The 25733-nt window shown below is 38.2% G+C and overlaps 2 protein-coding genes across 7 annotated transcripts in view; one reads left to right on the top strand and one right to left on the bottom strand.

The window, feature by feature from the left end:
• The window catches only part of LOC111321386 (uncharacterized), a 41213-nt gene extending 39182 nt beyond the window's left edge, over nt 1-2031 (top strand). For all 3 annotated transcript variants that reach the window (XM_022924243.2, XM_022924242.2, XM_022924244.2), the window contains exon 13: nt 29-2031. In XM_022924243.2, coding sequence (XP_022779978.1) covers nt 29-339 — 311 coding nt within the window. In that variant the 3' untranslated portion in view covers nt 340-2031. The remainder of the gene's footprint in view (nt 1-28) is intronic.
• Nucleotides 1783-25720, bottom strand: LOC111321467 (very long chain fatty acid elongase 4). Of its 4 annotated transcripts, none has more exons than XM_088734656.1 (9): nt 25567-25720; nt 25255-25374; nt 24652-24722; nt 24062-24249; nt 14348-14428; nt 13540-13596; nt 12801-12915; nt 9687-9811; nt 1783-4163 (listed from the first exon to the last, which is right to left on the bottom strand). In XM_088734656.1, exons 2-9 carry the CDS (start codon nt 25269-25271, stop codon nt 3921-3923), a joined length of 897 nt encoding a protein of 298 aa, XP_088590782.1. In that variant the 5' UTR covers nt 25272-25374; nt 25567-25720; the 3' UTR covers nt 1783-3920. The 4 variants fall into 4 exon arrangements, with proteins under 4 accessions (XP_088590782.1, XP_088590783.1, XP_088590781.1 ...); XM_088734657.1 differs by having other exon boundaries at nt 25255-25377; nt 25567-25714; XM_088734655.1 differs by lacking the exon at nt 25567-25720 and having other exon boundaries at nt 25255-25455.
• Nucleotides 25721-25733: the final 13 nt, after the last annotated feature.

The following is a 25733-nucleotide window of genomic DNA, read 5'->3' as shown; positions in this document are numbered from 1 at the left end:
TTCCAATGAATTTTTATATTTATTTCAGAAACAAGATCTCTGCATCTGTGGGAATTTCTTAAAGAGTTGCTGGAAAACAAGGACACATGTCCTCGTTACATTACATGGATCGAGCGTGAGGAAGGCATTTTTAGGCTTGTTAACTCAGGAGCCGTTGCCAAGCTCTGGGGTCAACGAAAGAACCGCAGAAACATGAATTACGAGAAGATGAGCCGTGCATTGCGTTATTATTATGAGAGGAAGATTCTTGAACGTGTCCCTGGACAGCGTTTGATCTACAAATTCGCTCCTGATACGATGAAAGAATGTAACTTCAGCTTCATGAAGAAGGATGGTTAAAAAGAAAAAAAAAGTTGGAACGTTTTTGTACACGTAGTGTAGCTTCATTAATATGAAATTGTGATTTTTTCAAACGTGTTTATTTGTTCGCGGATCTGTGACATCACTTCCGGCCCCCGAAAAAATACTTGAGAGAAAGCGCTGAATGTGCAGTGTTTTTTGTTGTGGAAGGTTTTTAGCAATAGAGTACAATGTTAACTGAGCACGGACGTTATGTGCGACGCACCCAAAACATTAGGAACGTTTGCATTATCAGAAATCTCGTCAAGGAATGACGTTGCTAAATTCTAATACTTTCTTCAAAATTTTATTTATAATTTCTCCATTTTTCAAGTTCAAGCACAATCTGTACAAAATTGCACCTTCCACGGCAAAATCTTACTCAGGTCTTATTTCGTCTAGGCACTTTCGTCTTTTAGGGGGAAGTTCCAGGCTGTTGGAGGGGATGTTACAGAAACGTGCTTAACTTTCACAAAAATAAATTATGAAGTGAAATTCAGTCGCTAGGTCGGCTTGTACAAGAGGATCTTTGCGACTGGGAGTTCATTTTCCTCTCGAACGAAAAGAATCTAACTAGGAACCTTTTATAAAGAAAAGAAACTGAGATAGGTGAAGGATAAGAGATTTTCGTGTTACAGGGCAAAATACAGCGCACTTCTGATGCGTTGTCTAAAATTCAACACTTGCAAGTCCACCGGGACTGAAGAATTGACTATTTTTTGTCTCGTTGTGTTTGTAAAAGTTGTGCTTTTGTTGCAAACCTCCGTGTAAATAGAACTGTATTAGAATAACTTACTACGTAATTGCACTACATTCGAATTCGGAAAAAAGTACAAAACTGTCCGGGAGGCGGTGGATTACGAAGGGTAAAGATTTACTTTCCTTTCCTCTTTTGTGGCAATTTTTTCCAGGTTTTTTCACATTTATTAGTGAGTTATAGCGAGAGAAAGTTTGTTGTATAGTTAGTTTTCTCGTTTGCTGATGTCGGTGTGCTTACAGCTTTCATCGTTTTAGCAAAGCGATAATAATTATTGAGTGCAAAAGCAACACGATCCCTATGTGACTAATATGCGTACTTTAGACGAGCTTCATTATCTAAGGGTCATCCATGGACACCGTTTATTAAAACGGCAATTGAGTATAATTTACTATTTTTATTCACATTAAAAAACCATCTCCTCTTCGTATTTAGAACCTTCGTAAAACTGATGTGTTGTCTTTGGATTGCAAGACTGAGAAAACCGAATTCAATATAAACAAAACCGTAACGAAGCTCGTCTAAAAGACGGTAAATGAATGACAGCTTCGAGTGACCTCTCCTCACAACCGTTGTTTGAGTAGTTGCGTGACGTAATTATAGTGTTGTGCGACAGACCCCAAAAAATGCTGTGATGGATTGATGTGTCGAAAGTGTTGGGCAGAAAATTGAGGAGATTCGAATGGTTTCGTGTGTATAAAAATGCTCATTTAATAATCTCATTATTTTAGTTTGATATAAGTATATCACAGTTGACAAAGTTTCATGCATGAGTCAAAAGCGATGTAGCCTTTATCACTATACAGTTACCACTGTTTCTTGTTAGTGATGGATGGTTAGTTTTCACAATAAATACCAATTTAGCTTGATTAGATATTTTTTGTATGAAAAAGAAAGAAAAAACTGTTTGTAATAAACATTACATTATTGAAATATTCGCTTGTCATCTTTCTTGTCTTGGTCTCTTGTGTTATATAGTTTGCTAATAAACATTTTTCTCAGTCCCTTGTGTAATAATTATAGTTTGCTAATAAAATTTTTCATAGATAAAAAGTTTATAAAAATGGAATAAAATTTCTTTGATTTATCAATAATAGGAATAGATTTTTAATAACCCCTGCCTTGTAAAGGAAGTGATTCTGTTTCTTTCCTGTAAACCCTACTGATAGTAGTAAATAATTCTAAAGAAACACTCTGCATCCTTACTTGCACAAAAATAATAATTGTTTTGACTTCATGAAAAACATCAGATCACGATATCAGCTGGGGAGAGGGACAATCCCAGATAAATGCAGTGAGGTGGCACTACAAACTGACAGTCTGGCCTGCAGACAGTAATTTGAAAAACCTTGCTCAACCTCTTTGAAGACACCTACACCTAACCATAGCCTCTGAAACTCTTGTTTCAAATGCTCCTTTCCATTTCATTTCATTGTGAAATAGTTAGGATTATCTTGTCTCAATGCCATTTCACTATTACTTTCAGCTTGTTTTTTGCTAATTCCTTAAACCTCTTTGCTGGGTAATGTACCAGTGTTGTAAAGAAACCTTAGTTGTTACTCACCTTTTGGAGTGATAAAATTATGCAAGAGGACTGGAACAGAGATGCAATGATTCACTGAAGTCTGGGGAGAGCAGGTCACTCAAACTTCTTTCCAGTCCTCTACTAGCCCCTCTACAGTCCAAACTGTACCTTCTACAGTTGAACAACTTTACTTAAGAGCTGCCCACAACATTACCATTTTCAGAAAGATTCAAACAGGAAGCTATGACAACAGCCAAGCAAAGGAATTGAAATCTGTTCAAAGGTGATTCCCTTGTTTCTTATGTATATTCTACAACTTAAGGTGGCTGAACAGTTTTTGATACCTTCGTTTCTTTCACCATTTTCTCTAAAACCCTTGATCTCTCGGTCACCAACACTGGCAGCAAGCAAGTTAACAACACAAACTTTGTTTTTTTGATAGTTAAGCTGACATATGTGCCATTGCCATGGCGACATGAATAGATATAAACAGGCAATTAAAATCGGTTTTGTTTCTTTGTAGAAAATCTAGTCATTAGATTTTCTTTATAATTTGCATGCAATGAGCTTTTAACGATACTCACAAGTTAACCCCATTTTGCTAACAATTTAAGAGAGATCTTTAATTATCTCTTGTTGAGGGATCACTGAATTTTCTAGAAATTCCTTTGTTTAAAATCAATTTTTTTCAATTTTCCAGTTACTTTTTTCCTAAAGTATTTTCGTGCCAAATTTTATGAAATTCTAATGAGCGGTTCTCAAGAAATAGGCATATTTCCGAGAAAGCAATTTTCCATTCAATCGCAATTTTTTTACTTACTACGCATGCGCTGCATCTAACTGAGTTCTTTCGGTAATGATGAAAAAGCTGAGAATTGCTGGGTTCTTTGCACCATTAACTTTTCTAACATATCTTTGTAATAAAAGATTAAAGCCTTCAATACACTGCGCCAACTATGGAGAAAAATATAGCACAGATAGTGCGGGTATGTGTGGAGTAAAAAAATGACTGCTCTATTGACAGGATGTTTGTTTTTTGCAATCCCTGTGAGCACGCTGAATTGCATCAGCAAAAGCGCGCGCAAAAACTGTGTTCAGCCACCCTAAAGATCAACAGTTATCTTCAGTACTTGCCAAGCAAGCTAAAATAATAAACAAGTAAATGCCTCTGTATTAATTTCTACTAATTTACGCTGCACCTAAGGTACCTTTTGTTTTTTCATATTTAATGTCTCCTTTTTTCATCTTTGTTGATTTTTGATTTGATTGCTTTGTTTTGTTTTTTAATAACTTCCCAGACTAGTTGTGTTTCTTCTTTTCTTCATGGCAGTTGGCTGAGCCATTTGTTACAATCTCACCATTTGCCTCACTTGGTTTCTGTTCCTTAAACTTCTTGGCAATATAGGCCTGAACATAGAAATTTGAGAAGAGAACGAGGAAAGAGATCATGTAGCCAATCAAGGCATACTGCATCCACAGGGGGTAGTCACACTTGACGCGAAGTGATACAACACCATGGCACAGAAGAGCACAGAACTGGATCTATAAACCACCATAAAACAAAATAATACTAAAAAATCAGTGAAAATGTCATGAAATTTAATTTTGCTTATCATATCCAGGGTTTCGATCAAGAAATGTTGTAGCAGGTGAGTACTGTCAAGTAACACGAGAACAATCTCCACCTCTGTAGAAAATATAGCTTGTGCAATGGAAATTTAGCTGGAGAATTCTTTGTAGTAGCCAGAAAATTCCTGAACTCCAAATGCTTAACCCTTTAAACCCCAAGGATTTACCAACATATGATTTCTCTTTAGAGTAAAACTACTGAATCATTCATTAAGATAATGACAATAAAGGAAATGATCACCAACCGAAGAAGCTTTGATTATTAAACAAATTCTCTTATCAGAGGAAATGTATAAAGAAAAGTGTGGAGAATAAGCATACTGATGTATAGATGTAAAGGGTTTCTAACTTGATGATGATGATGATGAACTTTACTTATGTGTCAATTATAAAATAGCAGTAAAAAAAACCACTAAGTAAGGACACAACAGGATAGTTTAAATAAAATAATAAATAACTAATTATTAATATACGATTAAATAGCATAAAATATTTGAATAAATAGCATAAAATTTGTGGTCAGCAGAATTAGGCTAGGGGACCTTAAGACGTGGTGGGGGGGGGGGGGGGGGGAATAGTCTGAGCCTAACTAAGCTAGAACTAAGAATCATGCACTGCAAATCAAGCAGCCCACACAGCCACCATCGTCCATTAACATTTCCAAATCCATTCCTCTAACTGCCCTCTTAAAACCTGCTAGTGAATTCAACGTCCTAATACGGGAAGGTAGCTTAGCCCTTAACACAGGTCTTAAATACCTAAGGGAATGCCTGCCATAAACCTCCTGTGACATCTCTTAGTTAAAGTAAGAATCTGATGTTTATTGAAGCTTAAGAAGAAAGGCTGATAGTTTCGAAAGAAACTGTTTGGGGCTGCGTCGGTGGGAGTAACGAAATAATTTGGATATATCAACAAAGTTGAAATGGTAAATTGGCCACCGTAATGATTACAAAAGCTGACGTTTCGAGCGTTAGCCCTTCGTCGGAGCGAATAGAGGAATTGTGGGTTGTGTGTGCTTTTAAAGGCAGAAAATGGAGCTACGTTATTGGTGGGTGCATGGCAACGAGAAAAACATGAATAAATTAGTGGAATGAAAAGCGTTCATTGATCCCTGTGGGATTTAGACTGCCGGTTTGAAAGATGAGCTTTTGTTCAAGATTTTTACGGCTTTCCGTGCCACCTAAGTGCAAGGAAAGACCGCAGATTGCCATATGTTGCTTAGAATGATTGGGTAAATTAAAATGTCTAGCGACTGGTTTCGATGTGTCCTTGTCATTCCTTTCCACGTCTCGAAGGTGTTCTCGGAATCGGTCACCTAGTCTTCTGCCTGTTTCGCCGATGTATATCTTTTTGCAATAAGTGCAAGTTATGCAATAGATTACATTAGCGGAGGTGCACGTGAAGTGATCGGTGATCTTAATGGATCGTTTAGATCCCGATATTTTATCAGTGTTGTGAATGAAAGGACACGTTTTGCATCGTGCACGAGCGCATTTAAAAGTGCCTGGTTGCTCATTAGTCTGAAAAGAACTTCTGACCAAAAAATTGCCTAAGTTTTTGTCGCGTTTGAATGAAATGAGCGGAGGCTGCGAAAAGATAGTGCCTGTCTCTGGATCGTTTTGAAGTAATTTGAAGTTTTTAAGAATGATGGATTTAACTGAGTGGTTGTGAGGGTGAAACGTGAGAGTGAATGGAATGCGGTCGGAATCTTCCTTATGCGACGTTTGTAGTGCTGAATGTCGATCAATAAGTTGAGCGCGGTGGTAACCCGCTTGAACGACGGAAACAGGGTAACCACGTTCATCGAAGAACTGGCACATTGACTCTGATTTGTGGTGAAAATCAGAGTCATTACTACATAAACGACGAAGTCTTAGAAACTGAGAAAAAGGAATGGAATTCTTAACGTGAGATGGATGAGAAGACGAATATAACAAGTAATTATGCGAGTCTGTAGGTTTGTAATACACACTAGTGCATAAACCGTTACCTAGCTATGCGAATCTTTTTGTAGGTTTTGTCGAACACCAATTTTTCAGCCAATACAACGGGTCCAAACCTGAACTCTACGGTCGCTACATCGACGACTGTATCGGCGCTACCTCCTCTACCAGAGAGGAGCTCACTCAATTCATAACTGCAGTCAATTCTTTTCACCCGGCTCTGAAATATACTTGGGAAATTTCTGACAATTCTTTATCCTTCTTAGACGTCAAAGTTTCAATTGAAGGTAACGGTTTATGCACTAGTGTGTATTACAAACCTACAGACTCGCATAATTACTTGTTATATTCGTCTTCTCATCCATCTCACGTTAAGAATTCCATTCCTTTTTCTCAGTTTCTAAGACTTCGTCGTTTATGTAGTAATGACTCTGATTTTCACCACAAATCAAAGTCAATGTGCCAGTTCTTCGATGAACGTGGTTACCCTGTTTCCGTCGTTCAAGCGGGTTACCACCGCGCTCAACTTATTGATCGACATTCAGCACTACAAACGTCGCATAAGGAAGATTCCGACCGCATTCCATTCACTCTCACGTTTCACCCTCACAACCACTCAGTTAAATCCATCATTCTTAAAAACTTCAAATTACTTCAAAACGATCCAGAGACAGGCACTATCTTTTCGCAGCCTCCGCTCATTTCATTCAAACGCGACAAAAACTTAGGCAATTTTTTGGTCAGAAGTTCTTTTCAGACTAATGAGCAACCAGGCACTTTTAAATGCGCTCGTGCACGATGCAAAACGTGTCCTTTCATTCACAACACTGATAAAATATCGGGACCTAAACGATCCATTAAGATCACCGATCACTTCACGTGCACCTCCGCTAATGTAATCTATTGCATAACTTGCACTTATTGCAAAAAGATATACATCGGCGAAACAGGCAGAAGACTAGGTGACCGATTCCGAGAACACCTTCGAGACGTGGAAAGGAATGACAAGGACACATCGAAACCAGTCGCTAGACATTTTAATTTACCCAATCATTCTAAGCAACATATGGCAATCTGCGGTCTTTCCTTGCACTTAGGTGGCACGGAAAGCCGTAAAAATCTTGAACAAAAGCTCATCTTTCAAACCGGCAGTCTAAATCCCACAGGGATCAATGAACGCTTTTCATTCCACTAATTTATTCATGTTTTTCTCGTTGCCATGCACCCACCAATAACGTAGCTCCATTTTCTGCCTTTAAAAGCACACACAACCCACAATTCCTCTATTCGCTCCGACGAAGGGCTAACGCTCGAAACGTCAGCTTTTGTAATCATTACGGTGGCCAATTTACCATTTCAACTTTGTTGATATATCCAAATTAATAAGAAGAAAGCTTAATAAGAAATGACAAATTACAAATTAATCTAATTAATTCAATTAATCTAGTAATTATTACACGCTAGTAATTACTACACGCTGTGTAGCCGCGTGATGCGGTTCCAGTCAATACCCACTAATTGACCCTTGCTCACCATAGAGTCTCCTGTAGCTCAGTGGTTAGAGCATCCGACTAGATCACGGAGGGTCGTGGGTTCAAATCCCATCTGGAAACTCGATTTTTAAAAATTGTTTATTCCATCTTTACATGCTCACTTTGGAGGCTGGTTGGCTGCATGTGATGCTTTAATGCATGTGATGCTTTAATGTGACAGCGTGATGCTGTTAGTGAGCTTCTATGCGCTAGCTGATGTTTGGCTGTGTAGCCGCGTGATGCGGTTCCAGTCAATACCCACTAATTGACCCTTGCTCACCATAGAGTCTCTTGTAGCTCAGTGGTTAGAGCATCCGACTAGATCACGGAGGGTCGTGGGTTCAAATCCCATCTGGAAACTCGATTTTTAAAAATTGTTTATTTCATCTAGTAATTATTATTGATCCAATTTACACTTTCATGTTCATGAAGACTGTTCATGCCCGCAAATAGCAGGAGCTAGTTGAGGCGGGCAAGAATTAGAGGTACAGCAGTGGTGATAGAGTGCAGATAAAGCTTAAACATAAATTAATAACATTTCCAGAAAAAGACAGCCACTTACAACTCGTATATAAAACTGCATCATTAAACATAAGAAAATAGTAACACTACAATGTAGAATATAAATTATAACGCCAGTTTATGATTAGTAATTTTTTTAAATAGAAGGGGTGATTCAACATAGTAATCCTCAGCCTCTAGGAACAAAAATAACATGTCCTTAAAGAGTTTTTTGAAAGCTCTCTTCAGGAGTTGTCTAAGAGCATTGCAAATGGAGTTCCAAAGTTTAGCTCCAAAGCTAGCAAAAGAGCCCTGGCTTTGATTCAGTCTCGATGGATTAATATAAAAATTGCCAAAGAAGAGAACCTCGTATCATGATTATGCTTTTCAGTAGCTTTAATGAAAAGATTACAAATGTTAGTAGGTACAGTTAGACATGAGACGTCAAACATAATTGAGGAAACTGATTCAATGTATAACATATTTATGGGGAGGATTTTTAGTTATCATTTTTAATATTAGATATCAAGGTGCTAAGGTTTGGAATGCAATCAGTGATGACATTAAGCTAGCTTCTATCACTTAAACAATTTAAGAAAAAGTTAAAATCAAGTATTCTTGCAAGTTACTAACTGACTTAATTATACCATACATTTTCTTTCTTCCGTTAGTTAATCTGCCTACATATACTGTATTATTTTTCCTGCTTATTTTTGCTAATTTGTATTTTTAGCCTGTAACTAGTTTTTGTTTGCATGTTTCTGTGTTTGTTGTATGTGTTTTAAGAAGTCTTAAGTACCTGTGACACCATTAGTCATTACAGTATTTAAAATCCTAAGGATGGCTGCTCAATTCTATTAGCCTGCATGGTGGTTATTTTGGGCAGCCATGCACTTTATTTGTTTTATTACTTTTTTGTAACGTAAATTTAATTTTATTCAGGGTGCAAATAAGTTAGTTAGCACATGCACTTTAATTAGCTTATTCAGTGGGCCACAATTCACTGTATGGCTCACTAAATTCAAAGGTTTGTTTGAAATGAAATCTTCCCCCTCCATCATAGATATTTTACTAACCTCTTTCTTAGTCTGTACTCTAAGTTATGGAACCTTATTCTTATGCTTGTATTAAACTCAAAACTTGTAGAACTTACAGTACAGACCTTGAACTTGGTTAGAGGTATGTATACTGACTTCAATAACTCATGCAGCATAATATATTTCTGATTCTATTAAGATTAATTAAAACAAGATTCAGAGGCAGAAGCACAAAAAAGCAAGAAATCCGCAAGATTGGATTCTTAGTTCAGTTCATTATAATGAAACAAGACAAAAAGTCAACTATATTTTTAAACACAAGCTACTATGAACTATAGGTGTTATGCAATAATTAAACAGATAATTATAAGTCCAGTGCAAAAAAAAAAAAAAAAAAAAAAAAAAAAAAAAAAAAAAACTCACCAACTGAAACTGTGTCAGATATTTTTTCCACCAAAGGTATTTCCTGAGACTCTGAATAGCTGACATTCCATAGTATGTGTACATAAACACATGCACCGTAGAATTAATCATTGCACTTAAAAAGGCTGCATGTTGGAAAAAAATCCAGATTAGTACTAATTAATCCCAAGATCTGATTATTTATCCTTCCCCTACTACACATTTCCATGTGAATTAGTTACAAAAATTTGGTGTAAGATCAAGATAACATCTTCTACCTGATAAGTTTGAGTATTACATGACTCGGGCAGTCAGAGGGCCAATAACTAAAATCAACCAATCAAAATGCTCTATTGCTGGTCAATATTCTCTAAGTATTGGACCGGGCACTGTCCCGAATGGTCCTGAATGATACCGCACTTGTGTCCCTTTGAACTTCAGTCGTATAATCAATCTCTTACTAACCAAGCTTGCTCGGGACTGTACTGGAAGAATCTATATTGGCCCTCTGTCTTTTTTGCAGGGACCTTGCTGTGCTCGGTCCATACTGTCAAGACCTCGGGCCGATATTCTCCCAGTACTGCCCTCATGCTTGGTTAATAAGATAATTATATGCATTGTCATTATTTGTTAGGTGGATTTATGTGCAGATATATTAGTGGAAGAAGTAACAAATTAAGCACTTCTGCAAATGTAGTGAGGAAATGACGTCAGTCCATACAAACAATACATGAACATCCATTCAAGAGACAAGGCTACGAACTTTTCATTCCCAATATCTTGATATCAATTTTGCCCACTGTCTGCCATGAATTTCTTACAACTTCTTGCATTTTTCTTACAATCCCATGTTAATCTCTTCTATGAGGTCAATTGAGTGTTAGGTAACAGCCAGTTTTTCTGAACATTTAGAGTTTGCTATGTTTGAGTGCGTGTGGACACAAAATGTGGGGAAGGCCATGTCCTACCCTATGGCCTACTGGTGGTCAGATTTTTAAAAGCAATATAGCATTGCTGCAAACCTTTCAACGTTTTCCTGGGAACTGCCTTACCAACAACTTTCTTCTGCTGTTTTGGCATCCACATTTCAATCAAAATTTCTTAACCTTCTGATAGGACAAGGAAATTGAGGAACAGAAGCCGGTTAAATGCAACTTTTGGGCAAACATCATCATATCAGCTCTCCTTCCAAACTAGTGCAATACTGGCCCTCTCTTAGGAAAAGCAAGTAAAGTTTGTGAAATGTTTATGATGGCAATGCCTGCATGTGCTGGGGTGCTTGTTGCAAATTGATTTCCACAGCACTAAAGAGGTACTTAAAAAATTGGCCTAGCACATACTGTTTGCATTTCCTACTTGGATATGTTGTCCGATATAATGCCATTCATTACATTTTTGCACTAGCACTCTGCTATATGTTACCAGCTGGCAGCCTGTATGGATCGTGAAGCCGCCATTTTGGATATCCTCAGCGACCATGCAATATTGGCCCCTCCTCTCTCCTCCCCTTTAACCTGTAATATTTGCATTGTTTTGTTCCCTCAGACGTTGAAAATAGTGTTAGTAACTTTTTAGTATACCATTTTAGAGGCATAGAATTGTACACCAGCATACTTGTTCGACTCTTACTGGTTTTATTTTTATGTTTTTAAATATCTGACCACCAGTAGGCCATAGGGTGGGCCATAGGGTAAGCCACAGGGTAAGCCACAGGGTAGGCCACTGGCCGGCCATGGCCTATCCCACGTTTTGTCCACGCCCTGTTTGAGCTTGCTACACATTAACCACATAGAACATGCAGTTTGCTACATAGCACGCTCAATTCAATGCAAACATTTAATTTCACAACACATCTAACAGAAATACCATGGTTTGCACAGGAACAACATTAACAACTGCCTTTTCTGAATATTGCCTCATGATTTTCTCTTTGAGCTAAATTTATACCTAGAGTAAGAGAACATGTAAGTGAAGCAAATGTATAGCAAACTTGAACTTAGAAAACTCAGTATGTAGTGAAACTGGCATGTATCAAGTGTTAAATACTTGTTTTTAGAGCACCTGTACCCCCCCCCCCTTTAATTTTTCTGAAAATAGCACAATTTTTTGTAAAACCTTTGGGATAATAAATTTGTCTTGGCCTATCTTTTCTTTTACAAGGTGTAAATATTTTTGCTTGGTCTAAATACAGCATCACCTGCCCAAATATAGGGAATACCAAATGTTACTTCTGGTGACATACCCCTATGGTCAATTAACCTTTCTGAGTGTGTTGAAAGTCTTCATTTAAAAGTTTATTTAAGATGGAAAGAAGTTTGTTGCTATTGTATAACTAGAGAAATAAACTTGTTTGTTTATGAAGCCACATCAAAAACCCTGATACATATACACCTGAGCTATAGACCACTTTCATAAATGGCTGCCAGATTAATATTTTTTTGTTTAAATTTAAATTAGCCTCTCTGGCCTCGTTCTCCAGTTCAAAATTCAAAGAATGCATTATCTCAAGTGAGGCTAGTGAGGCCAACTTGAATTTAAACAAAAGAATATCAATCTGGCAGCCATTTATGAATCAAAGTGGTGTATTTGTAAATGTTTTTTTGAGGGATAATATCAACACAACAGTCTCTACTAAAATGTGATAATTTACTTGATATTTGCCTAGCATGGACAAAAACTAAAACTGTTTGCTTTTTGGAATAGATAATGTCTAAGGGCAAAAAAACAAGCATTAAATTTCAATGATGCCTAATGGAGGCTATTCTTTAAGTCCTTAATTCTTGCCAGACTATTTCCCCTGAGTGAATACTTGTAAAATAACACATACCAGTATACTACAAGCACCCTGATTGGTAAAAACCTATAGTTAATTGCACCGGTAAACCCCCCAAATATTGAAACATTTTAAGTGTACTTCATTAAACCAATTGACCACACTTTCTATCTGCACACTGGCGTTTAATGACCCGTTTGGAATGGTGGTTTGGGATGGTGGTTTGGGATGGTGGTTTGGGATGGTGGTTTCTCTCCAACACCCTGCATGGGTTGTTATGCCTGTAAGCAATAGAAAGTGTGGTCTATTGCATGTCGTGTATGTCTACTAAATCATCCCTATGAGATGCACTGGTAACTTACACTGTCCACCAGCCACCCATTTGATACCAATCCACCACAGACAAACCATTGTTGTATGGTGATAGACATGAAGAAAAGACACTTGGGTATTCTTCTTACGAAGGAGGAAAAACATCTACCAAAAAAAGTAAACACAATTATATAGTACTGATATGAAAAGTGTTGATGCAGAATGGCTAAAAGAGGTTGTTTGACCACTAACTAATTTCTGACAACATCTGAGGTTTTACATGTACTTCTTTAATTTATATCAGATCAAACTGTCATCTGTCTAACAAAATGCAGCCTTTCAAATGAATATAACCTTTACATTGCAGAAAACAAAATATTGATGAAAAATAACAAGAATGATTTTGATTATTTTGATGACTTTGCATATCCTGATAATTTGCTTAAGTTTAAACACTGTACACTGTAGCTAGAACAAGAAGCTCGTTATTATAAGTGATAAAACAAGACAAAATGGCTAGACCCATGATGTCAGTCCAGGGGTAAATTACTTATAATTACCCACAATCCTGCAAAGAGCCCCTTAACCCTTTAACTCACAGAAGTGATTAATATGTAACCTCTCCCTTTAATACTCACACATTATCCAGCAAACAGGTAATGAGAAAATTCAAACTTATAAGGAAGAATTCTCATAACTAATTTACAAGAAAATGTGTAGCTACGAGAGGGGAGAATTAACAATCAGATCTTGGGAGTTAAGGATTAAGGTACATTGGCATCAACTTACAGTGTCAAAAAGCTCCACAATCTTGGAGAAATAAAACCACCAAAGAACTGAGGCAATCTTTGAAAAGGAGATGAATGAGTCAGTAAGCCAGAAAAAAAAGTACTGGTAATTAAAACAGTTTGTCTCCCAATTCTGTACTCCAGCCACGTGGCCCTTCCAGCCAGAGTTTATACTGGTTTCTTTAAGATTAAGTGAGTAAGAGTATTGCCTCCCCTTTTGGAAAGAATGCTTATCCATCACACGGGGTTTAATTGTACCCTTTTTCAGAGACAAGTTGCGAGGACTTTTCTAGGACTATTCCAGGACTCAGATTGATTTTTCCAGGGCTCCAGATTTCACCTACAACCATTTCAAGATTTCAAAATCAATGCTCTTTATGGTCTCCCTACATTTCAAGTATGACATAAATTCTGAAATCTTTATTACTTAGAGTTAAACAGATCTCCAGGACTTTCCAGAACCTGTGGTCTTTTTCCAGGACTTCCCAGTCCTGGAAAATGTCAAAAATTAAATTCCAGGACTCGCCAGTTTTTCCAGGACCCCTATGGCCCTTGATCACGGGTTACCCCCAAGCATTTTGTCAGTCTTCCCTGACAATTCACCTATACCAATTATTTATACAACTGGGCAGAGAGAGGTCTAGGATACACCTTGTAGGTGGAGTTTGATTTTTTTTCCCATCCTGTCTCCATAAATTATTAGTCTCTTCAATCTAGGGTCAAGTACTCTAAATTATTACCTTTTTTGGCATAAAAATGAGTAGAACTGATCAACTGTTTATTCCCCACAACAATTGGGAATCACATACCCTCATTTCTTTCGGCTCATAAGACATTGAAAGCTCTTGACAGGAATAACTGTACCCAGCATCCATGCTTGCAACCAATAGCTGCAGAGAAACAAATTTTATAAAAATTAATATTGTTACTTTCATTAATATATATATATTTTTAATTATTAAAAACTGGATCATTGGATAATGCAATTCAAGACTTTTTATTGGCTCAGCCATTATGGCATATGAGCCAATATACCATAATCTAATTTCTGTACATTGTTAAATCCAGTTTCTTCTCACAAAATAAAGTCGAGAAGATTTGTCTAATAGCTTGGGGGCGTTTTTTTAATAAAACAATTATTCCACTCGCGTTTGTTGGATATGAGATGATTATAGCCAACTCGGCGCTACGCGCCTCGTTGGCTATCTATCATCTCATATCCAACGCGCGCTCGTGGAATAATTGTTAATTAGTTACTTAATAAGGAAACATGGCAAAGCAAGGTCAAAGAAGTACCTTAAAGTAGAAGCCTTTTTAATGGATACAAAATAGTGTACATTAATATTCATATCAAATAAAAGTGTTAATCAGTTTTAATGATATACATACATACATACTTACTTTATTGTCGCCTCCCCAATGGGGCTTTTCAGGAACAATATAAAAATTACTGACTCTACACTCAAATAAAATTAATTAATCACAACATCTAATATAATATAATCTAAGAATATATATAAAAACATATGTACACAATTGGTTAAAAAAAAATAGATATTCTAATCAGAAGTACTAATCAGATTTCAAAAATTCAAAAATAAGCAAAGACTTGAGTTTTCTTTTAAGCATATCAATGTTCGCAGCAAGTTTCAGTTCTGTATCCAGACCGTTCCAGAGGCTAACAGTTCTATAGTGGAAAGATCTTTGACCGGTTGCTGTCTTGCAAAGTGGGATCTGTAGTTTCTGTGAGTTCCTTGTTGAACGTGTTGAGATTTTTGATCTTGGAACAAAAAGTGAAGTCAGGGCCTCAGGCGCGCACCCAGTTATGCATTTGAAAGCCAAAATTGCATTATGGTAGTACAGTTGTTGTCTTATTGGTATCCAGTGCAATTGTGTACAGGGTACACAGGGTACACAGGATACACAGGGTACACAAGGTATACATGGGTACACAGGGTATACATGGGTACACAGGGTACACAGGGTCTACATGGATACACAGGGTATACATGGATACACAGGGTACACAGGGTAAACATGGGTACACAGGGTATACATGGGTACACAGGGTACAGAGGGTATACATGGGTACACAGGGTACACAGGGTACAGAGGGTATACATGGGTACACAGGGTACACATGGGTACACAGGGTACACAGGGTATACATGGGTACACAGGGTATACATGGGTACACAGGGTACACAGGGTCTACATGGATACACAGGGTATACATGGATACACAGGGTACACAGGGTACAGAGGGTAAACATGGGTACACAGGGTATACATGGGTACACAGGGTACAGAGGGTATACATGGGTACACAGGGTACACAGGGTACAGAGGGTATACATGGGTACACAGGGTACACATGGGTACACAGGGTACACAGGGTATACATGGGTACACAGGGTATACATGGGTACACAGGGTATACAGGGTATACACAGGGTATACATGGTTACACAGGGTGCACAGGGTATACATGGGTACACAGGGTACACAGGATACACAGGGTACACAAGGTATACATGGGTACACAGGGTATACATGGGTACACAGGGTACACAGGGTATACATGGATACACAGGGTACACAGGGTACACAGGGTATACATGGGTACACAGGGTATAGGTACACAGGGTACACATGGGTACACAGGGTACACAGGGTATACATGGGTACACAGGGTATACATGGGTACACAGGGTATACATGGGTACACAGGGTACACAGGGTACACAGGGTACACAGGGTACACAGGGTATACACAGGGTATACATGGTTACACAGGGTGCACCGGGTATACATGGGTACACAGGGTACACATGGGTACAAAGGGTATACATGGGTACACAGGGTACGCAGGGTACACTGGGTACACAGGGCACACATGGGTACACAGGGTACACATGGGTACACAGGGTACACAGGGTACACTGGGTACACAGGGTACACAGGGAGTCTATATGGAGACTGCCATAACAGTAGACATGGGTACACAGGGGTAACAGGGAGTCTATATGGAGACTGCCATGAATTACTTGCCAGAAATGTACATAGTTGTACTTATTAAGTTTTCATTGTATCATAACTCGTTAATTCAGTAAGTTACTGCAAGAGAGTTTAATAAACTACTGTTATTATTATTTTCCTTTTAAAGCTTTCAAATCTAAAATGACCCTTGGCTATCTTAACCCAGACCTGGCTATGGACCCAATAAAAGAAAGTAATTAAAAAATGTCAACTCAGGGATATGGCAATTTATTAAAAACTGGATCATTGGATAATGCAATTCAAGACTTTCTATTGGCTTAGCTATTATGGTATATGAGCCGATATACCATAATCTAATATCTGTACATTGTAACATCTGGTTTCTTCTTGCAAAATAAAGTCGAGAAGATTTGTCTAATATCTTGGGGGCGTATGAGATGATAGATAGCCAACTCAGCACTACGCACCAAGTTGGCTATCTATCATCTCATATCCAACACGCGCCCATGGAATAATTGTTAAATATCAACTCAGGGATATTGTAATATAATCAGCTACACAAAAATTGATTCTCTGCACTAAATTTGTAAGTAATGGATGGCAGACAGTGCAGAGAATTGATATGTGGATGTTAGGAGAGAAAGGGTCACAGTTGTGTCTCTTGAATGGATGTTGTTTATCACGACTCAACACTAACAGTAGCCCACTAGCCACAGACTAGTAGAAATTCAGTTTTGGCTAGTGGTTTTCGGTTTCCACCAGCCAATCTGGCTAGTAAACGAACTGACATTGTCGTAGCATCTAAGATGTCACCTGGCCACTTGGCTAGTACGTTGAAAAGTTAGTGTCGAGCCCTGTTTATTGTTGCTTATTTTTTATTTTGCCATTTTGTAATTCATGATACATCAGTAAAAATAAAAGGAATTACATAGACATTAATATAACATCACTGAAGATTGCTGCCACATTTAGCATGTGGCAGGAAACCCATAGGGAAACCAAGATGCTTAGGCGAGCTACAGGCTACTCACATTTTACAAAAGTAGGTATAAGTGTTTTGGCATGATTTAGGTACAAAATATTTTAGGCTAAAAAGGAAAGAATATACACACACATATAAACAACGACAACAACAGCAGGCACTCAAACAAACATATACTTAAGCAGCTTGAGAAAAATAAAAATAAATAAATAATGAGGGAATAAGAAGGGATTCAACTATAGAGTAATGTTCGCAATTTAGACTTGAACAGGGAAAGTGTGTCAACATTTTGGATTTCTATATTCAGAGAATTGAAAAATTTAGGTCCTTGGAAACAAAGAAAACTGTTTGATGTTATTTGTATGAAGCTCCCCCTTCTTCTTATATTCTATTGTTTAACTCAACCAGAGCATCTCTGATTCAGAAGTGGATGAGTTATCCCTTTGACCCCTACGAGTGACTAGCATCTAATTTCTCCTTACAGTATCACCCCTGAATCACACATTAAGGTCATGAGAATAAAGGAAATGATCAGCGTAAGAGTGACTAGCATCTAATTTCTCCTCACAATATCACCCCTGAATCACACATTGAGGTCATGAGAATAAAGGAAATGATCAGCGTAAGAGTGACCAGCATCTAATTTCTCCTTACAATATCACCCCTGAATCACACATTAAGGTCATGAGAATAAAGGAAATGATCAGCATAAGAGTGACTAGCATCTAATTTCTCCTTACAATATCACCCCTGAATCAAGCATTAAAGGAGCACTCTGATGAAACCGCCCCATAATTTGAAAACCGAAAAATTCAGTTATTTCATTATAATATGAATTTTTAGTGATTAATAACGCCTTTTCAATAATAATTTTTAGTTGAAAGTCAATTCTAGGGCGAGAAATTACGATTTGAAAACCGTTCCGCCATTAATTTTCGTAATCACTTCGCAGGCTCAAGAAGACTGGTGCGAGTTTGGAGATTACTCATTTGATGCACCGTGCTCGTGGCTAATTTTCAAAAACAGTATTTTGATCGGCTATATTGCTTTTTATAACACTAAGACTAAGACTATTTCATTAAATTTCACGAGGTTTCTGTATAAATATAAAAGTGTGTTGAGTAATCTACGTCACAATGGGTGTGACCGCTGACCGAAAATAAGTTGGATGTGATTGGATGTGATTGGATGTGAATAAGTTGGATGTGAACAGGACCCCAAGGACAACAGTGTTACACACTGATGGGTTTTCAATCCTGTATAAAAATTCATTATTATTATTATTATTATTATTATGAAAATTAATGGCGGAATGGTTTTCAAATCGTAATTTCTCACCCTAGAATTGACTTTCAACTAAAATTATTATTGAAAAGGCTTTATTAATCACTAAAAATTCATAATTATAATGAAATAACTGAATTTTTTGGGTTTTCAAATTATAGGGTGGTTTCATCAGAGTGCTCCTTTAAGGTCATGAGAATAAAGAAAATGATCACAAACTCAAGAAGCTCCTGATAATAATAATAATAATAATAATAATAATTTTCACTGCTAATCGCCGTCGCAAAGTACAGCAATGACGCGGCTCAACAAGGTCGAACCAAAAGCTTACAATGGTGCCAGTCTGGCAGCCGCTATACAGTCCATGTGTGATCTTGGAGCCCAGCTGGAATCAGTTGTATGTTGGTTTTTGCTGAGGGAGGAAAACCAGAGAACCCAGAGAAAAACCCTCGAAGCAGAGAAGAGGACCAACACAAACTCAACCCACTAATGGTGTTTGATCGTTTGACAAATTCTCCTTGTACATTTAACATGTAAGTACCATGGAAATGTCTAGAGGACAGTGTGGAGAACGTGCATACTGATGTCAGGGTGTAAAGGGTCAAGGGAGAGGTAGGCTCCAGATATCATTTAATTTCTATTCCATTTTCATTATTAAAGGTGTACGGAAAACATAAAGTACTTACCAAGCTTTGAGATTACAACAAGTACCCTTATCTAACACACTTCACACTTTTTTCTTTATTCAGTTTTCAGATTAGAAATATTTATACATGGGCTGACCTGCAGATGGCTGTAGCTAGCCTAACCCTCACCAAATCTACATATATGTGACATACATGTTACATATGTATGCCACATATATGTGGCATATATGTGCAATGATTGAACCTATGTCAGATAAATGTCACACATATGTAGATTTGGTAAGGGTGCATTTGTGGTTCCCAGGTTCTTCCACATATATGTTACATATATATGTCACATATATGTGATATACATGCAACATGAGTGCCAAATTCCTACATATGCCACATTTATGTTACACATATGTGGCATATATTTGCCATATATGCCACATATATGTGGCATATATGGCACATATATGTGGCATACATATGTAACATATATATGTTACAGATATGTAGATTTGGTAAGGGAAGGCAGGTCAGTAATTAACATAAAGAGAACCTGCAGAGCAGGCGTAATTTTGGCAAGCGAGTGCTCAGTATTGTCTTGGTGAAATTATAGCTGCCATCTTTGATTTTTCTAACAGCAGAAGGGTGTCCAGAGGAGAGACAAATTTTTAGCAAAAGGGTGAGCAAATGCCAAAAAGAAGAAGAGGGAGGGGGGTGGGGCAAATTATATGTCTGCCCGAGGTCATTGCTGTTTTAAGAAACTCCATTTGTGCAGTTAAGCTCTACCTGTCAACCACAAGCCAAACTGCATTATGTCACTGATCTTGCAGGAAAAATGAAAGATATGGTCAACTCTGTTGAAGGCGAAATTGTCGATTTTAATGGCTCTTTCAAAGAAGCTTTGCCTTTGAACAGTGGCAGGAAGTGGTTGCTGACAGATTAGAAGAATCTTTCAAGTGTTTATTGCAACATGGTGTGCCTTGCACTTTATGAGTGGAGCAAAAAGGCATAATTTTCACAATGGTCTCTGGAAAAATCAGCTCATATTTGTGGAAGCCGAGGAGGTTTTGTCAAAGCCATTTCTTTCCTTGTTGCAAAAAAACTGCCTTACCGTTCCACTCATCCGCTCTACATTAGGTTTGTTTTTGTCAGTAGACAGTACTTTCTGTTTTTGAATAAACTTACCGTATTTCTTCACCTATAAGCCGATCTCGGCTATAAGCCGAGACCCTGACTTTCAGGGTCTTTACGCTACACTCAAGCTGCCCAAAAAAAAAGGTAAAACCATCGGCTATAAGCCGAGAGCGAAATTATTGATTGTAACTGGCCATTTGAGCAAGCGAACCTCACGGAAAACATAAGAAATTGACTCACTAAACACAAAACCTAATGAATTACAATAAACACAAAAGAAAAAAAGCGAACCAATCAAGAGATATGAATATCAATTGATCCAACGAACTGTATAAATACTACCACGCGACAACAGATTAACCACAACAACAATAATAATCTCAGTTAAACGTTTCAAAGTATCAATCTATCGAGTATACCTTTCGTCGCTGTCACTTTTTATCATCATGCCTAAAGCACGCCGTTCCTCGTATAGTATGGCTTTCAAGATAAAAGTTATCGCGGAAGCTGAAGCGGTAGAAAACAACTCGGAAATCGCTCGAGAATATGGACTAAGCGAGTCCATGGTACGACGCTGGAGAAGAGACCAGGCGACTATTCTTTCCGGAGAGCTGAAGATGTCTGCAAAACGTGCGACGATGGGCCGTTTCACTCCGAAATATCCCGAACTAGACCAGCAAGTGATGGAGTGGTTTTCACAGCAAAGAGAACAAGGTTGGTATTTACTTTTCTGTCTAAAATTTTAAGAGTTTTTGAAGAGTTGAATGATATCGTCTTTCAGTGCGTGGGAAACAGAGACTTTGATTGGTCAGAAATATGTTGTTGTCATGACAATTTCATAACATGTCACGAAAAGAGTGCTGCAGTCACGAATCTACGGTTATCTCGCAGCAAAATAAGATTGTTATTTTATTTTTCGTAGGTATTGCGGTGAGTGGATTGATCCTTCGCCTTAAAGCTAAAGAGCTCTCCGATGATCCTGCTTTCAAAGCTTCCCGTGGATGGTACGAGAAATGGAAACGACGCCACTCGGTCAGCATGCGAACCAAAACAACTCTGGCCCAGCGATTGCCCGCCGATCTCGAAGAGAACATTGTGTGCTTTCATCGCTTCGTCATTGCAGCAAGAAGACGCGCCGACTACCCTTTATCCCGCATCTACAACATGGATGAGACACCCATGCGTTTTGAGCTGCCATCGAACCGAACACTGGAATTCAGTGGAAGCCGAACAGTGCCAGTAAAATCTTGCGGAGCGGAAAAGCGGAGCTTCACCGTCGTTCTTGCTGTTGCTGCCGATGGAGCAAAGGTGCCACCGAAAGTCATCTTCAAAGGCGTCCGTACACCGAGAGATCTGGTTGTGCCGCATCCTCTTCGTGTTTCCTTCCATAAGAAAGGGTGGATGGATGAACAGGGCATCCGAGAATGGATTCGACAGAGTTTGCCCCGTGCCGAGCGTTCCCTTTTGGTGTGGGACTCATTCCGAGCTCACTTGACCGATTCCGTGAAAGATGACCTGAAGCAGCGAAACATTGACGTCGCAGTTATCCCTGGTGGCCTAACCCCGGTTGTACAGCCCTTGGATAAGTGCCTAAACAAGCCATTTAAAGATAATGTGCGCCGAAAGTACTTGGCGTGGATGACATCTGGGCCATTTGAGTTTACCCCAGCTGGGAAGAAGAAGGCGCCAAGCAGAAATCTTGTCCTCAGGTGGATCAAGGAAGCATGGGCAGAGATACCCGAAGAGATGGTTGTCAAATCCTTCAAGACCTGCGGTATTTCCAATGCCTTGGACGGAACAGAGGACGACGTGGTCTACTCTGAGGAAACCCCAGAAGTAGATGATGAATACATAGAAGAGAACGAGTTCGACACAGACAGCGAAAACGAAACGGATGGCGAGTAAACCATTGGGTTGAAAGCCCTTGCACGTATCCGTCAAACGGCTCCTTTAGGAGCCACCAATTTCATAAAAGTGAATAACCAATATTCAGAAGTTATTTTTGTTGTGTTTTATTACTTCTGCTTCATTGCTAACTTGACTACAAGCCGGGGGGGTAAAGTTATTCAGCAACTGTATATTTTTAAAATGTAAAACCCTCGGCTATAAGCCGAACCCCGTTCTCCGTGAAAAATCTCCCAAAATTTTGGGTCGAAAACTGAAAAAATCGCTCGGCTTATAGGTGAAGAAATACGGTACTCCGATTGATTACTCCTCATTTCTGGAAATGTAGTGATGTGAAACTTATCAGAGGGTGTTTCACTTTTAACAGCCTCTTCAGGCAGGCGTCTGTTAGCCTACGTGTAGCCGCATCCTCCCCACGACAAAGGAGAAACGGAGAAACGGAGCGAGGGAGCTCCCTTGCTCCATTTCTCCTTTGTTGGGGGGAGGGTGCGGCTACACGTAGGCTAGCGTCTGTATGCCTTTCACCCGCCCTTTCCCCATCCTTGACTCTAACGCCAAATCAAGCATAGCTGGTTGAATAAGCAGTTAAGAGATTCTTAATGTTAGCTAGCCCTAACAGGATGCCTGCATTGCAGGCCAAGATTCAGACAACTAACTAAACTATTCAGACAACTAACTGAACTAAACTAAACTATCTACTGCAAAGGATCATGCATTATACGTAACTAAACTATACAAGCTAACTGCCTAAACTAAATTGGATTCAGTGTTAGGATGTACTTACAAATGAACACTGAAATTTTAGCATTTTACTTAACTCTCCAAAATCAGTTTTTAACTGCTAAAATTTGGCTCTACATGTAGCTATTTTAAAAACAATTCATTAACCTGGCCACACCCAAAATCAAAAGGCTTACTATATCAATGTCATCTATTCTGGTTATCACAATAAAAATTATACTTTTTGTACAGCTCCTGATTTATCAAGGAGATTACAAATAGAAAGAAAAAGGGGAGCACTGCATCGGACATAGATACTTGACAAGTAAGTACAGCCAGGTTGATGGGTAAGACTGAAAATGGCAGTATTGGTCGGTGAATTCTTGGCACATTTGAAGACAGTATAAATTGAAAGGGTAGGTTACCATTTGGAATCTCATTATTTCAAAATAATGTGCTTACTTACAATGACTTTGTCTTACAAATAAGCAAAATCAACAAGTGAAAAAGCCAAATGGGTATTTATCAGCATTCAAAACTACCCTCTGGCTACATGCCTAGCAGCCAGACAATTTTCACAGAATTTCTCTCAAACCCCTGGAGAGTATCAGAAGTCTAAATGTATATGGAAATTTCAAACAATTCCAAGATTCCTAAATGCTAATGTTGTATACTTGTATAATACACTACAATGTCATTTGCATAAAATTTGGCTTTTTCTATTTTGCTTTTTTTCCCATGACATTACAGCAATAAGATATATACATGGAAGACAAAATTATATGATTTCTGGAACATACTTCTCCCTTAAAATATTATACAACAGTTTTACAATTTCAACATTTCTTTTGTCCTCTTACCTCTACAGCTATGTATAAATTCAGAAGTGTCAAGGCAGCATTGTATATCACTAGACAGCTTGTAAGTTGAAAAGCCTCTCTGGACCTCATAATCTTTGGTAGCAGCCAAACAAGCAGCCAATAAACCAATACTGCTGTAATAGGTGACCATATGGATTGCACAAAGAGCCATTTCCTAGTTCTTGGATCTAATGATAAATAAAATATAAGAAAACATTATGTGAGATGACAAAGTTTGCTTAAGGAATCATTTGGTTACCTAGGTAACCATGTCAGAGATCTTAAAGGAGACCTGTAAACTTTTGAGTTTGAAAAAAAAAATGTTAAGTCCAAACTCAAAGTTGTTTTGCAGAATTTTTAGAAAAAATATTTCATGCCATCTGTATACTCCCCTTATTTTATATTTTGGGTCTGTGGGTCCCATGTTCAGAGATCAATAGTCCTAAGGTTACAAAATCAAAAGTACAGACTTAATGATTTAAAAAATTTACATAAACATGAATTGGCTTCTGCAAAAAAATCTGCACAAATAATTTCAAAAAGAACATTAAGCACTTGGAGCTTTCCTTTACCTATGTAACTTAACTTACCGCTGATAGCATCCACCCTTGCATGAAATTCTTGCAGTTCCATGACCAAGTGAGACAGCGTGTTTACAACCCTGAGGGGATGCAACCCAAAGGCGCCAGGTACAGTGAATTTACACAGATGGGTAAGGGATGCAGAGGGAAAAAAAAAACACAAAATCAAAGGTTTTGGGTTGCTATAATTACTAGCATCGTCCTAAATTATTTATACATTCGGCTGTCTAAGGAAAGGAAACTCTTTATTCGCACTATTTCAAGAGGTTATTACAGATTATAAAAGTCAGAATATATAAAAAACAGTAAATTACATCAATAATCAAAAGTAAAATGTGCACAGTGACCAAAGCAGCATTCGCGTTGGCCACTGTAAAAACAAACAAAAAACCTTTATTACAAACATGGAAAGATAAAAAGCAAGGTTTTGTATACTAATGTGAAACTGACATTTTTTTTGATTTATTGCGTTGAAACTCTTCGTTTAATTTTCATAATACATTGGATTTGCATTGATTTTACAAATGACTTCCCAGATTTCACCCCAATTTTTTAGAGAACAACCCTATTGTTCGCTCATTAAAGCCCAAAACAAACCACAACATCACTGACCTGTAAATGAAATACATCGTGGGTGAAAGATATCAAATCCAAGCAAGATGAATTTTTTCTTGTTTTCGTCTCGGGGACGAAGTCGGAAAACAGCGACACCAGATGAGAAATGAAATCGCTCTGCTTGAAAAGGAAGCAATCACGCAAAACAAAACAAAAAAAAGTACCCCACTATAAATGATTTCAAAACATCAAGTTGCCATACACGTGCCGCATGAGGGCATCCAAAGTTCATTCGGGCAATAAACATTTATACCGTTTTACTTCGCTAACTCTCAAGTTGAATTTAAAAGAATGCAATAAGGAGCCTACCAGCTAAAAATTCTATGCTTTCGTGCGTAGTAAAATCCCACAGTGACGGCTGCTTGCAGCTAAATTTGGCGCAAATCTCGGAAGAAATTCGAATTCCCGGGGATACATTCCATGCAAGCCAGCCCTCGAGCAAAGCCCGCTGACATAATAACCCGGCCGGCTTCTCG

The sequence above is a fragment of the Stylophora pistillata genome, chromosome 10, assembly GCF_964205215.1.
Source record: "Stylophora pistillata chromosome 10, jaStyPist1.2, whole genome shotgun sequence".
Lineage (NCBI taxonomy): Eukaryota > Metazoa > Cnidaria > Anthozoa > Scleractinia > Pocilloporidae > Stylophora > Stylophora pistillata.
This window is presented reverse-complemented; position numbering and strand designations above follow the sequence as displayed.

Coding starts and splice junctions, on each gene's coding strand:
- LOC111321467 (XM_088734656.1), bottom strand. Junction 24,250..24,651: donor AAGGGTGGATGCTATCAGCG/GTAAGTTAAGTT, acceptor ATTTATCATTAG/ATCCAAGAACTAGGAAATGG. Junction 4,164..9,686: donor ATCTGACACAGTTTCAGTTG/GTGAGTTTTTTT, acceptor GGTGGTTTATAG/ATCCAGTTCTGTGCTCTTCT.